Source organism: Pseudoliparis swirei, chromosome 6, assembly GCF_029220125.1.
Source record: "Pseudoliparis swirei isolate HS2019 ecotype Mariana Trench chromosome 6, NWPU_hadal_v1, whole genome shotgun sequence".
Taxonomy (NCBI): Eukaryota; Metazoa; Chordata; class Actinopteri; order Perciformes; family Liparidae; genus Pseudoliparis; species Pseudoliparis swirei.
The window spans coordinates 23,173,022-23,188,885 of record NC_079393.1 but is presented as its reverse complement, the minus strand read 5'-3'; the positions used below and the strand labels follow the sequence as shown (position 1 = coordinate 23,188,885).

At 46.3% G+C, this 15,864-nt stretch overlaps 1 protein-coding gene across 2 annotated transcripts in view; it reads left to right on the top strand.

Moving 5' to 3' along the window:
* The window catches only part of znf423 (zinc finger protein 423), a 128,569-nt gene that overhangs the window by 13,510 nt on the left and 99,195 nt on the right, over positions 1–15,864 (top strand). For both annotated transcript variants that reach the window (XM_056417068.1, XM_056417066.1), the window contains exons 2-3: positions 5,576–5,638; positions 14,980–15,177. In XM_056417068.1, the coding sequence (XP_056273043.1) occupies positions 5,576–5,638; positions 14,980–15,177 (261 nt within the window). The remainder of the gene's footprint in view (positions 1–5,575; positions 5,639–14,979; positions 15,178–15,864) is intronic.

The following is a 15,864-nucleotide window of genomic DNA, read 5'->3' as shown; positions in this document are numbered from 1 at the left end:
ATCAAATGTTTAAATAATATCACCCATCAAGCACTCTGCAGCCGGGTTTTGTAGTCCAATCTCTTTCTACTTCCCCCCCTCGGATGCGACGTCCACTTCAAATGACTCCACTGTTTGAACGTGGAAGAGCTGACCAGTTACTAGAACAGTAGGTCTGTTCCTCTCGGTGCTGTGTCATGTAATTAATTACCCTCAGACTCAAACCCATGTGTAAATATTTGCAGTGCGGTGTCTAAATCAGAGCCGACAGACGGAAGTCGTGTATCATTCCTGGGCTGTGTGACGGCTGCAGGTGTTCAGTCACCTCATACGCTCTACGAGCAGTTGTGGACGACTCAAACGTTAATCTTAGCCAGTGCTGCTAGAATCGCTTGAAGAAGTTGTTTCGTAATGGGTTGCATAAAATTGCCTCCGTTATCTATTATTGTTATTAAAGTATTCCAGGAGAATCATGATGATGTCTTCCCGGTCTTCCATCGTTTACAGCTGTTCGCTGATGACACGTGCTCTCATCGCACTGCTCAGGCTACTTTAATTTAGAAAAAAATATAATATATATATCTGTGTCTAATGAACCCAAGCAGGCCATTACAATGCAGACGGGGGTTTCCTGTAGTTTTGTGTCGCAATTTGATGTAACGGTTGATGTTTGTGTTCTTGCATCTGGTGGTTCGTTGGGATCGCGTTGCCTTCAGGTGCGGTTGACCCCGCTTCTCGTGTGTAACGGCTCTGTGTGTGTGCGTTTGCACAGAGTGAATGACGTGCCGATCTTATACGCGGCTTCAATCACACACATGCACACAAATAACATAAGCCAATAACGGATGACCGATGTCAGCATATATACTATTGCATAGTTCCACCTAAAAATAAAATGAAAAAAACTTTTTTTTACCCAAGCTGCAAAATAAATACAAATACTCCGTGTTCATACTCGCACTGTGAGACAGCAGTCAGAGTTTCTTCAAAACCTTTGCAAGGACCGCCGATGCAAAAGTCCACTCGCTTTCAGGAAGCCCCGCTTCCGGGGAAATCACTTCTATACTGTTGAGCCAACATGCAGCTAAAACACACATTTAGTAGACTGAGGTGTCTCGGGGGTCAACAAAAAGAAAGCTGTGTGTGTGCGCGCAAATGTGTATAGATGCTCTATGGGTTCCCAGTAGCATCTTGTTTGCTTTGTGATACACACACTCACATATGTCATGCTCCGTGTTTTTTGTGTGTGATGCTGTGTAGACGGTTTGATTTTTAGGCCTCTGCCGACTTAATAATTACTGGCTTGCCGACATGCGTTGCATATTTTTGTGGTTAATGTGGCAATATGGGCGATATTGTTTGTCGGGCGCGTGAACACGAGTGAGATTCCCTCCTTGTCGTCGTCATTCTTTTGGGTTTTTCATAGGAGTATAACTTGCATAGCAAGCCAACATCGTTAAAATGAGGCCGGTTGAAGATAAATAAAACTGTGTTTGAAAAGAATAAAAAAGAATGAAGAAGCCGGGTTCTTAACGTCTCTGCATATCCACACAAGTGTTTTGATTCATTCTGCCAGGACGACAGCAGACTCCTCGCACTGGAGCAGAACGGTCAGATTGTAGTTTGTCTCGCAAAAGGGACCGAAAAGCACCCAGAGACGGTGAGGTGGCTCAGGCCGGGCGTGTCCACGCAGAACAAACCGCTGAAGGCACCTGCGCTCGACAGGCAAACAGGACCGAGCACAGGTGCGGCTAATCAGAAGTGATTAATCGTCCACCCCGCAGCCAAAGACCCCGCGCTGCTGATATGTAGAGCTTCTGCTAAACTAAACGCTGTTCCCGGTCAGGTTGACGAGCTGCTGATCGGCCTTTTGACGAATGGAATCCCATCCCATATTGCCCGAAATGTAAGAAAACGCTAATTTGCAGCACTTTAAGCTCAAAAAGTGTCCTGCATGACACCCTTCATCTCCTTGTGTTCAGCAATTGTTTGGGATATTTTTGCTTTCGCATGTATGTCACTCTGGTGGCAGCGCGAGGCGTACGGAAGGCAGAAGAGAGATGGAGCGACACACAAGAGATTGATACCGTGAAAGATATATATTTGTTCCCCCTCCTGAACCGCGTATTTAAGTCTCTCTAAAGTGTATTTTCTCTCATGGTGTAAACCAGATACACACACACATCTCATTGAACTCTTTTCTTTTTACTCTCACAGTATGTGCAGCAATGCTGATCCCCCCCCCCCCCCCGACCCTGTGGTGTGTGCAGGGTTCACAGTAGCGGTGTGTGTGTGTGTGTCTCTGAGGGGGGACAGAAGGAGGATATGGGGGAATCTAAATAAAGCTGCGTGTGCTCCGCTAATGAAACTCACTGCATTCCCCACAGTCTCATCAGGAAAAACGGGCTTTTGTTAGAGGCAGAGTTACCATACTAGGACTTTCTGCAACATCCCAAACTCCCCGAAACTACCAAAAGAATTAGTCTTTATCATAATTTGCACCTTTTCTTTGTCCACATAAGTGATGCAGTTTCCTGTCAGATTCTGTCTGCTTCCTTCAAGTCATTGGGCCGGTGTGATGTTGTCAGGGTGCTGAGAAGCGCCTTGTGCTCCAAACACCCGACGCTGCGGCGTAAAGTCGGCCTTGGAATCGGGATCCAGCGGGTCAACGGATCTTGGAAACATCCGGAAATGTTTGTCTGTCAAGTCGTCCGGCCGCGTCTGTCTGCTTCAGATTACGTGTAAACAAAAGCATCAATAACACAGACACGTGTGCGTTGTATGTCGCTGAGGTCATGGCGTGCGAGTAATCGTGCAACCCGACACGTGGCTCGATTACGGGCTCATATGTGCGTTTTGGGGGGGAAAGCCCTTTTTTATGATCTGAGAGGAAGTAGTTTGTTTTTCTTCTGGTTTTCTCTTCCCATACCTTCTGTCATCTGTTTCTGTCTGCTGTGGTTGGCAGCCATGTTCGTCATGTTGGGAGGTCTCTATCCGCACTGGGTTCTGCTCAGGCAGACTCTCAGCCTTCAAGTCCAAATCCAGTGTGGGTCTGTCTCGGCTGTGCTGTGTGTGCATAATGTGTTTGTCCGGGGATCCATTAGTCCGTTATTAGCACTCTGTGGTCTACATCTGTCCCTCTGAATCAGCTCTGGCCCCAGACTCTCAACCTGATCCATATGCCCACCCTGGGTTGTTTCTTCAGTTGTTGAGGAGGGGGAGTCGGCCCCTCTGAATTGTGGGTCAATCCAACGTGCAGCAGGCGGAAAGTGAACCCCAGGACCACTGTTTTAGATGGAGGCTGCGTCTCTGGACACAACTTATCCCAGAAGCTTCCTAACTACCCCAAATGTATCAAACGACCTCGGGCCAGTAAGAAAAGCCTTCAATGAAATATTCTCTTGTTTGTTTTTAGACCGTGCCTCACATTTCATTTAGAGTTGTGGTGTAGGCGCGCTATGCCTGGGAGCACCTCTGTATACATGTGTGTTTCTGTGTCAGAAAAGTAGATTTTTGTTTTAATTTTTGTTTACAATTGCTTGGAAGTTATGGGAGGAGCTTGTGGTGTAGAATAAACAAATACGTTGTTTTCTGCTCCAGTCAAAATAGTTATTTGTTGAACATCAACATACGTTAAAAGTCTTTACCTGTGTGAACGGATACGCTTTTATAAGTATCAGTAACAAGGTGAGCCCGGTTTTATATTTTTTTTACATTTTGGAAAATGAAGATTGATTATTAACAGGGGTTTTTTCATTGTAGTTTTGTTCTCTCACTGATTTTGCCCCTGAAGACATCTAAAGGACAACCGGTTCTGAAGTGTTCCCTCACACACTGCTCTTTTCTTATGTTCTCATATTCATTACTTTACAACAGGCATGGCCTTCACCCACGTGTGCGTGTTGCAAGATTATCAAGTCCTGGTCACATTAAAAATCGAAATGAAATTGAGTCCATGGCCCGTTTTTATTTATTTTGATTCCCTAGTTTTTATTGAACTTAATCGAAATTTCGAAAAACCAAGCTGTAACTGTTGCTGTTTGTTTTGTGTTGATGTTGCTGTCTGAGTCGTATTAGATTCGATCTTTGTGAGTCTTGCCGTTTTTGATATTAAAGTCAGTTGAACTCTTTGAATAGACGGGATGAAATGACTCGCAGCCTCGAGTGTTTTATTGGATGTGATGAGCATAATGATTTCATTGCTCTATATTGGAACTTGTTCACCAGCCCTGTGAAATGCTTCATTTGAATTTTCACAAAGAAGTATTCTGTGTTTGTCAGCAGGTTGAGCTATTTCGGGGAAAACAATGCAATGACAATATACGAGGCAGTATACCGGGGAGTCATTTGCGTTCCTTTTCCTCTATATTTTATTTCCGGTCAATCTAATTATCTGTTCCCATACATTGCAGAGATTATTATTATTTTCTGTTTAGGTTGTAATAGCATTCGCCATGAAGAACTTTACGCACCCACACCCAATTCAAACGGTATGCATTACTCCCAGGGAAACTGTTTTGTTTTGTTCCCTGCACGTGACCGTGTGTACACGCTAACAGCCTGGGCCTCAACCCCAACAAGCAACATCTCAACATCCTGCTTTTCTTTTAAAAGGAACACTTCACTGATTTATACCTTCTTGTTTTCATTCGGGCTCTTGGCTTAGCTAAACTGTGAGGATGGGGCGGGTCATCTGGGAGCCGATGAGGATGTGGAGTGAGGAATATGAGGAGAGGTGTGGAGAGTTGAGGGGGGGGGGTCACCGGGGAGAACAGGATGGGAACCAGGATTTTGAGAGATCAGACACGGAGGCGAGTACGTGAGAAGTGAGGCGTCGTGCCGTGGGGAGGGGGTGTGCAGGAAACCCCATTGTGTGGTGGCTCCAGCCATTTCCTGTTTGTGTGCCAGCTGTACTCCCCTCCTTCCTGTTGTACCCAGGAAGTCGGTGTCACATTCCCGCTCTGATCAGCTCCGTGTCCGAGTGTCGGGGAGATCTCATTGTCATCACCGGGCCGTTTGTTGCTTCCCTATTCTCTATTTTTAGGGGTGTTAAATAACACACATGACATGCAGACTCCATAACCCTCCTATAATACTTAGGAACATAGTTTGGAGAGATTGCTTGTACTTTGTATCCAAATTTGAGGAGACAAAGGGGAAACAAATCAATTCAGAGAACCAACTACGATTTACTGGTGGAAAATATTAGATTTATTATGAAGAGACCTGTAGTCCAGTTTCACCACCTCAAACTATTGCTGAATGGGGTCCCATCGTCAAGTGTCTGGTTTTGTCCGGCTAAAACCAAAATAAATTTATTCACTTTCACAGACGACAAAGAAAATCCTCACAATTTAGAAGCTGCAACCATCTCCTATTTGGGAGGAGAATAAATCGCTGGAACAATCAACGGATTGTGGAAATCTAAGTTGTCGATTGATTTCCATCTGTGAACTTCTTGAGCTGTTGATGAGAATGAGCACACCTTTGATCGTGATCTTGGACTCCTGGACGTCCGTGGTCCTGCTCAGTTCAGTCCGACGACAAATACTTAACCGGCGTTTTAATTTATCCTCTCTCTCTCTTTTCTCCTCAGCGGTCGAAGAAGGGGAGTCTTCAGAGTGCGGAGGGGCCTGGGATGAATCAACTGTCCAGAGAGGTTTGTGCACACACACACACACACACACACTGTAATAGGGTTTCAGCAAGCCGTCAGATCCACATGAGAAGCTTAAGTCTATACTGCACGTCTGACATGCACACCATTTGTAATATCAATTCCACATGGTTTGTAATGGCCTGCTCAGAGGGATATCGAGGCGGGAAAAGATGGAGAGATGAAGTGAACATAGGGGCGTCGGGATGGAGGGATTTGTTAAAGTACTGGGAGAAAGACAAACCATATAAGCGAGAAAAAGGGAGATTTGAAGAGAAGAGAGCGAATGAGACATGAGAGAGGATGTGAAAGGAGATAGAGCGCTCGTCCCGGGAGTCAGACTGAATGGAAGGAGAGATGACAAAGGGGATATGGAGAGAGAAAGATGGGTGGAGAGGGGGGGGGGGGTGACAAGAGAGAGACTTGTGTGCTTATTTGCTTCTCTCTGTGGTCTGCTGATATCCTAGGAGGAACTCCGAGTTATGTTTGGGCTTTTCTTTTCGTTCTTTTCTTGGATTTAGTTTCTCCTTGCGGTTTCTCCAGACCGACTGCTGTATATTCCTCCTTCTCCGTCTCTCCCTCCCCTCTTCTATCCTCCCGGCTCTCTTGTCTCTCTTGATGGAAATGATCCCCACTTGCCCTTTTTGCCTTGATGGAAACGGAAAACTGAACCAGTTGTCTGAAGTTCATTTTTCAAGATGGATGGATGGTAATTATGTGGATTCACTTGACGGCTTTTTATTCACTGTTATTTTGCCGGCCCAGAAAAAAACGCCTCCATTGGACATATGAGAGTGGGCTTTGGGGGAGCCGCACGTAAACTGTGTCCATGAAAAACAGTCGTCATCGACACTTAGTGAAGACCAAATGCCACGTTTTACTAACCAGAGCAAAAGCAGTTTGACGACTAGTTTGTCAGCTGCAGCTACAGTCTGCTCCGGTTTGCAGAGAACAGTTAAACACTTCCTCTGACTTGATCCCAACAGGGAGATGAGATACTGCTGAATGTGGTAAATAATATGCAGTTATCTCTCTCTCGCTCTCTCTCTTGCCCGTCTCTCGTTCATCTCTTGAGGGAGAGAAGGATAGGAAAGTATGACCCTTGGGGTGTCTATGACGTACTCGACCCTCCCATCCTTTCACCCCCTCCCCCTCCTCAGACCCATGCTAACTCTCCTCCAGGGGTACTGCGTGTGTGTGTGTGTTAAGAGGGGTGCTGACTGAGGTCCTGGGTGGCTCACTAGAACTGCTGTGTGTGTCAGTTCCTGCAGGAAGCCAGAGTCCCATGACACACACACACACATACACATACACACACACACACACACACACACACACACACACACACACACACCTATCTCACTCTTTCGCCCATAAAAAAACATACTGTCCCATATTCCCTTACTCAGCCACTCTTTCAATTTGGATTTCACCATCAATTCCCTCTCCCAACATCCTTCACATCACTTTCTTTCTAGGCATGTTTGTCTCTTTCTGCCTTCCTACATTCTTTTATGTCTTTTATTTTTCATTGTCTGTCTGACTCTCTGTGTCTCTCTTCTTCCGTCCCTCACCGTTTCTACTTTTTTCGTCAGAGTAAGTGTGCGTGAAGAGCAGAGGAGTGATAATTGCTGCCTCTCTCTTATTTGACGGTGAGGATGGGGTGAGAAAAGGGGTGAGAGAAAATAAGAGAATGTAGGAGTGTAGCTTCCTATCCTGCTATTCAATTCACAAACTTCCAGTCCCCCCTTTATCCTTTCTGTACTCCTTTTTTTTTTTTCTGTCACTCTCTGTGTGTCTTTCTTTCGCTTTCTCTGGAAAATGTGTGTTGAGTTTGGAAAGACCCGCGGGAGGGAAGGCGGAGGGAGGTGGCAGGGTGCCTCGTATAAGTTCAGTCTCATGTGGGGGAACAAACCAGGCCGGAGACGCATGTCCAACCAGGCGAGGTTGCACTTAACACACATATACACACACTTTGTGTTTCTCTTGGGCAACCCGCTCAGAGACGCACACACCGAGTCCCGTCCAGAAAGAGCCAGTGAGTCATCGTGGAAAAGGTTTGTCAGGTCCCCGAGCTGGAACTGAGAAACTGAAACTTGCTGCATTATTGTTCTGCACAGCTTAAGTGCTGTGTGTGTGTGTGTGTGTGTTCATTGGTGTGTGGAGACGCAGACATGATCGGCTTGCCAGAAAGTTGCCTCTATTCGATGAAAGTGTGTGTGTGTGTGAGCATATCTGGATCAATTCAGTTTGCATTAATGCAACTTCTAGTCCGAACGTCCCTGAAATTGCCACAAAAATAGAACAACGTCTTTTTTCATCCAAAGAAAAATTCGAGTTTCCTTTTGCTCGGTCCACATATTTAGTATTTACCGCCACACTCCAGTCGGTGTGTGTCGGCGTGCACTTGTTCTCCAGTATCTTGTGGGAGTATTTACCAATTTCAAAAATGTCAGCAAAGCTGTATTTCCTCTGGTTCCACAGCACCTTGTGTGCCTCCATGGATGTAGTTCATTAGGACCCCTGCTCCAGTGACTTGATAAACACGCTTAGTGAGATGAGTGGAACAATCAAAGGGAGATTACAGGCGGCGTCACGGTTCTCCTGGTTCACGGGAACATCCTGATGATGGCCAGAGGCCAGGAAAACAGGACACTGGCCCTTTCCTCTGTCGCTTCCTTCCTCTCTCTCTTTCCCTCTCTCTCGCTCTCTCTCTCTCTCTCTTTTCCTCTTCCTCTACCCCTCTCCCTCCACTACCCTCTGGAGGTCCATAATGTAGTTTTAATTTCCCCAAGGCTACCGCAGGAAAACAGTTTGTGTGTGTGTGAACTATTATTGCCTGCTTGTGACAGCGCACAGTGCATCTGTGTTTTCGTCTGTATTGCAGCATTTAAGCCCTTTGTTTGTATGTCGGTGTAATGTTTTGTCAGTGTGGGTTTGTTTGTGTGTGTGTGTGTGTGTGCGCGCAGCAAAAAATTCCTATAAGTGAGCAGCTGTTAACTTGTTTGTGGTTTGACTTTTCTGCCGATCTGCTTGAGTCTGTGCATGTGTAGCTTATTTAAAGCGTGTTTGTGTAAATACAGTGAGTGTGTGTGTCTTTTCTGCTACCTTCCATGACGCGAGTGGCTCTTTCATCATCCACTTTCCAGACATTGGGGTTGGGTGCTGCTCTCCCTTGCCACAGCGTGTCCCAGGGGTGTGTGTGTGTGTGTGTGTGTGTATGTGTGTGTGTGCGACTGGTACCGTGTAGCTCAGCAGATCTGCTCCCTGGGGGAGAGGACTTGTATTGTGAAAACACACACACACACACACTGTGGTGGGGGGAACATGATGAGGGAGGCAGAGGGGAGGAGGTGAGGAGAGATGCCCTCTTTATTTAGCCACCTAACACACACACACACACACACACACACGCACACACATACACATACACAGAGCGAGGGTGAGGGAGGGGTTGGGGACTCATTCTCTTGAGATGCAGAGAGCAGGCCTGTGTTGTCGTGTCCGGCTGCACCTGTTCAGCCTCTGTGTGTGTGTGTGTGTGTGTGTGTGTGTATTTGAGTGTGCACACGGTGCCAAGTGTGTCCACCGTTCTTTGTATCTGTCCGCTTCTCAACATGTTGAGCTCAAAAAGCAGCAGCACCTCACTGTAGCGTTGTGCTTTCCCCCCACATGGCATGAAGTAGCATCCGCACACTGATCCATTGATCCCTTGGCTTCACCTCTCAGAACCAGGTCACACTGTAATAATAGGTCAACAAACACTAGCTGAGAGCACAGATTAGTGCGAACATTGTTTTGTTCACCCCGTCCTCTTTTAGATGTCATAAGACGAGCCAGCCAGAGCCAGTTGTCTCCCCGTAGTCACGGCTGCACAGGATGCACATAGAGAGTAACTCTTCAGATCGTGGGCCAGCCAGCCATCATCTGCATGAAGTTAAAGTCACTTCTTTGGTGCACATTTTGATTGATACGTTTTTTACAATGTACACATTTTAAACAACTTAAACAAATAATGATATGATTTGCTCAGCCCCAGAGAGGAAGTTTGTTTAATTAACATAAAGTCTTTATCTTCCTGTATACATGTTTTTTTTTATCAGTGTTTGAAAAAATGCTTCAGGTACACACAGTCGGGCTTCACAATACTTCACAAGACATACATTTTACAATCAGAAATTACTGTAAATATGCGTAATTTACCGTCCTTTAATTATATTATAGCTCATATTTGTCCTGTATAAAAAGCTAAAAAGTCTCAACTCAGTAAACGCTCCAAGCATGCCGTGTGATGCCGTGTGATGCCGTGTGATGCCGTGTGATGCCGTGTGATGCCGGTCTGGTTTGAACCTCGTGGTCGGTTTAGAGCCCCGCTGAAGGTGGAGGTGCCCAGCCAGGTGCCTGTGAATCCTGGTCCAGTTTGCAGTGCGATGTGGAGCAGAATGAAAGCCTTATGTCAGGGCTGTTTGGCTTCTAAACATTCTGCTGGAAGCTGCACACACACACACACACACACACACACACACACACACACACACACATCCCCCCTTACCTTTTGATGCCTGTCTTCGGCTTACACAGACATAGATGTGTGTGTGTTTTATGCATGCCTTGGCCGACAGATATACATCTCTCTGAGAGTGTGTCCCAGACAGGCCACAGTTCCAGCTCCCGGGTGCCAAATGTAACACTTGAATAACGACCTTACCTTTGCAGTATTACAGTATGTTTTATTCCCCTTAAAGCCTCCCCCTAGCTCTGGCACTCTCCGTCAGTGCACTTCTATCACCCAGGGGCAGTCCAGGAACATTTCCCAGTCTTCATTAGTTCCCTAGTTTTCTTCCCACAGGATATATAGAGATGTACGGTGGTCGTGCTGACTGTTTGTGTTTGATTTTCCTTTTTTGCTGTTCTAGTTTTCGTCTCTGCGAGCTTATCCTGGCAGCCGCTCACGCCAATGCCACGAAACCAAAGTCAGACTGTTGGCTGGAGTCTGTCCATATTGAGTGTACTTGGCTCCAGTACTAGAGGCTGTTCTGTTGATTTTATCGCCCACCTTTCTGAGGGGCGAGGGGGGACAAAACCTGCGTCTCTGTCTCTCCCATCCAGTACGTTAAGGGCTTATTATCATTTCGCTCAGTAATTACCTCAATGAAGTCACTTTAACATGGGTAATGAGAAAAGACACTCGGCTAACAAACACACCCGTGCAGTGAACGCACACAGACACGCACGCGCACACTCACACACACGCACACACTCTTCTGTGAGCCTAACGAGTGGTGATTAGTGGGTCTCAGTTAGGCGTGGTTAGGCTGTGTAACATCATTCTGCACTGTGGACTCTGCTAATTCACTTCTCTTTATCTAATTACCCAGATTGAACACACACACACACACACACTCACACAGCACCTGCATATATCTTTCCTGCAGATATGCAAAATGACCTCATTATTCCTGAGGTATCCGTTTATATATTTATATTTGTTATCTGTTAATAAACAGCCCATTGTCCTCGGGTTACTGAGGCGGGTGGGCACAGCCCAGAATATGGCTTATTACTGTTCCTCCAGAGACGCGATGTGTAAAAACATCTTTTCTCCACATCCTCGTCTGATGCGGCATCCTGTCACAGACACGCATACAGGCCATACTAATATATGACATGTCTCTCTCTGGGTTGTCATGGCGGCTCGTTGATCGTCCTTGAATTATGGACCCAGACCGTAGTAGATCATCACAGTAAGGCACAATAGTTACATCTGATTATAGCACCGCTGCTGTTGTATACCTATAATCCATGGGGGGAGTACAAGTGATGCTCTCATTGATTTTAATATTTCAGCTGCAGATGGGTGAATGTTCCCGTCTGCTGCATTGCCCTTACATCATGCAGACCTTTAACCAGACACTGAAGACCTGGACATGATGCGGCATTGACATTTAAACAAAACATCCGTATAACATTTAGACAAGGCGGCAATGCCAAAGAGACTCAATTTGGTTCACTTTCGCTTTTCCACTGCAGAACCAAACGATGGCTTTCACTCCTGACCCTCAGGACCCGGAACACCGCTGGTTTTCTGTCCTACCAGCTAGTTAATATCCTTTAATTGCGTTCACTGTGCATCCCAGGTGTGATTCAGTCCCTCATTACATGGCTAGAATAAGAATCAGCAGGGCTCTGTGACTGGATGACCGGTAGAAACCCCCCTCTCCTGAAACACATGCTTTTAGGTGAACATTCCTCTCATTGCTCACAGTGCTTCAGTCATTTAGTGGAGAAATTAGTATTTTTTGCGCATATTTTAACTAACGGATGTGATTTAGATTTTTGTGTGTGTCTCACTGTGGATGACGTAAGAATATAACGGGACGTCTGGTGTTTGGGATTACAGGTTGGTTTGTGCGTGAGGGTGAGAGAATGTATAGTTATTCCTGGCATTGGGACGGTCTGTGACTCAGAGATAATGGTTCTCTGTAGAGCATGTTGTGCACGTGTGTGTGTGTTCATATATCTAGAAGTGTGTGTGTGTGTGTGTGTGTGTGAGAGTGAGAGAAAGGAAGGTAGACTGTGAGACGATGGTGCACACTTTGCCGTTTGCTAGGGACCACTGTCACGCTATTCAATCAATACACACACACAGACACACACACACACAGACAGACACACACAGACACACACAGACACACACAGACAGACACACACACTCCTCTGCACCCATGGGAGTTGCCTGACTTCATTAAGTAGGCCTGCTGCTTCTTTCCGGTGTGGGTGGGTGGGGGGTGGGCTGGTGCAGAAAAACAAAAAGAAGATGTGACGGATTTTTTTGAAAAATATGAGAAAGATAAGCAAGGAAGATGAATATATTTATGTCCGCAGTTGAGTTCTGAAAACAGTTTTCGGGTGAACAGGTGTGACCACATTATACACTTGGAATACCTACCCGATGAACAAATATCCAATTAGTCAAATATTTGGGGTCCAGCCCTGAGGACACCTACTTCTCCTTTTGTGCAAACAGAAACACCGTGGACTGTGTTAGCCTCTCTCGCCCCTTTATCTTCCTCTGTTCTGACCCCCATCTCTCTATCTTCACCCCACTGCACTGTGATTGAGGGCTGAAGACCAAATACAAGGATGAGTAGACGAGAGAAAGAAAAAACAAGCACTCAAAGAGAAAAGGAGGGAGAGATGAGGACAGAGGGGTGCAAGATAGAGAGATTTCATCAGGCTCCTCCCTCTGTTGCTATGACAGCAGGTTGTGTTGGCATGCACTGGAGTTGGCACTGCCCTCACCTCTGGCATCAGGGCACCCTGGGGTGTGTGTGTGTTGGGTGTGCTCTCTTTTCAAAGACAAAGAAGAAAACGCTTTCTAATTAGAAGAGCATTTATTCATTTAGGTTCATTTGTTCCCAAACTAATTTAGATTTTCATTATCTTGAGACTAAAAATAGACATAATGTTACCATAAACCTTTTTTTGTGTCTGTAGATTTCATTTTAAGCCACTCTCGAAAAAACTATCGTAAGACTGCCCTCACCAAAAAGCCTTCATGAATGTATGAAATCTGTATTCTTGCAGAGTTATTAAGTATCAGGAAGTTCCTCCATTCAAAAAAGTAAAATGCCTGTAATCCAGCTGTGGCAGAATATACTGGGGCAGATCTGATTTGTCACTGAGCTCATGGAACACACTAGACCCTTTTGTCTCAGTGACCGTTGCTAATGTGCAGCATCTGCATCATGAAAGAAGTTGTGATGCTATTTTCTTCTAAGGCTTTATGGCAAAGACCGTCGGTGTGTTAAATATAGTGATGGCACTGAGACACGTGGGACTCTACTTCAGTGTTTGGAGTCTCATCACATGTGAGATCCCTGAGACTAGTGACATGGAACAAAACAACTGCACATACGTGTGCGTGTGTGTGTGTGTGTGTGTGCGCGTGTTTGCACATGTCTGCATATTGTGTGTGCGTGTGTTGGTGGTCAGCCAAAGGGCCTCGCTCTCTTCCCGGCCAGACGGTGCTCTCACCACTGGACAGATGGCCAACACCCTCCCTCTCTTCTTCCCCATCCCTTCATCTATCCCTCCTTCCATCCCTCCATCGGTGTATTCCTTGCTCTCCTGCAGCCCCCTGAACACCTCAATCTCTCGTTCCTTACCTCCCAGCGTCCCACCCTCCTCCTCCCATCACGCGCCTCTCCCATAATGCATCTGAGTGGAAGGTTCGCCTCACTCTGGTTCTCCTTCAGCTGTTTTATCGGACCGGAAATGATCTCAGGAAAAAGCAGCGTAATGGCGTGCGATTGTTCCTGCTCCGGGATGCTGATCTGACGATAAGGATTTCTTCGGTGACCTTTTCTGACAGGTCTCACCAAATAGAGTAGAAGAGAGAGTATAACCCACAATAGCACAAGAGAGAGATGCACGTTTCTACCACTTACACAAATATAAAGATGTTGGTCGCTGCTAATGGACGACACTGAATTGGGGCGTAATCCTTTTTTTGACCCTTAACTGCACTCTCAAGTATTTTTCATTAAAAGTGATGTAGGTTATTGATTCTCTGTAATGGCCAGCGCTTCAAATTTAATGACGGAGCTCCACCTCTAGAGAGCTAACCGTTTATTAGTCTTGTGAAGCCAGACAAGAGGCGGGAGATCTTGCCTTCCGGATATCTGTGTGAAACTACTACGCCGAGAACAGCCGCCATATGAACACCATGAAAAAAACTTTTATCCCGTTTTTCCGGCTTCTTGTTCTCTCTGTTCCTTATTGGTGAAGATACCATGAAAAGCTCCAATTTAATTGTAATGATTGGTACAATGGGCTGTGGGCGCTTTATTGGGTTATTTTCTAAGTGTTTCTGTAAGGCCCAATAATTTTAGACGGAAGAAATGACATAAAAGCAAAGGGTACATGTGCTTCCTTCAATGCATCTGAAGGTTCAGCTCTCTGATGTTTCTGCCCCTCCATATTTCCCTCAGACTGCTCTCCTCCCCGCTCAGGCCAGTGTCTTCGCTGTCGATCCTTTTGGCTGCTCTGCGTTTATAATGTGATAATAAGGTGTGAAAATGGAGACACAATGGCGCAGTGAGGATTGGGCCGACGCAGCCCTCCTCTGGTCCCCTCTCACACTCTGCTTCCAGGACACACACGTGCATACACACACTTTTATTAGGACCAAAAATATCACCTGTGCAACGAAATACAAGCCAAACCCCAAAAAGGTTTTCAATGAAATAAACTCAATTATCATAGACGGAGGGAGGACTACGTCAATGTCGCTGCTGGTAACAAACTGCGTTTAACTCGTGTGTGTGTTTGTGTTTCCTCAGAAGTCCCGGCGTCTGACAGAGAGGCAGAGCTCAAAGAAGGTCACGGGGCCGGCGCCGAGGACGGAGACCAAGAGGACCCCGATGACCGCGATCACGACGATGACCTAGACGACGATTCCATCTTCACGTGCGACAACTGTCAACATGACTTTGACTGCCTGGCCGAGCTCACGGAGCACAGAACCAACCACTGCCCAGGTAAGAGTGCTCTTATCGTTTGAGTGATGTACAGCGTGTGCTCGTTGGGACTGACCGGCACAGAGCAGCTTAGCGTCCTGTGTTCCTCATTGGATAAGGTGCTGCCGTGGTCAGGGTCCGGGGTTTGTGATGAACCCTGCATGCATGTCAGTGACTGTTTCACAGAGCAAAGGGGGCACAGGTGAAATAGTGTGAAGTTGCAGGGTTGTGACGGGTGACTCAGTCTCTCCTCTGGTTCTCAATACCGAGAACTATTTGATTTAGTTAAACCCACGTGTCCCTTAGGGACCGACTTGTGTACACACACACACACACACACACACACACACATACACACAATGTCCGTTATTAGTACTGGTGTAATTAATGGAGGAGCTGAAAGGAACGCTGCGGGGGCATCTGGTTCCTACAGATTAATCCAAGCGCTCGCTTAACAAGCCAATACACACACACACACACACACACACACACACCTACATACACTTCCTTGTTAGGCAGTCTGCCTCTTAGCGTTTAAGAGAGAGAGTGTGTGTGTTTACTTTTGATAGAGGGATGAAGACATACACAGACGGGGGATGGAGGGCTTTGTTTAAACTGGTGAAGTTTCCAGAGACTGTGTAACGTCGCGGGTTAGACTCCGGCCTCAGCGACCTCGTATTCACCCGCTGGCTTGACGCCTAATCCCAC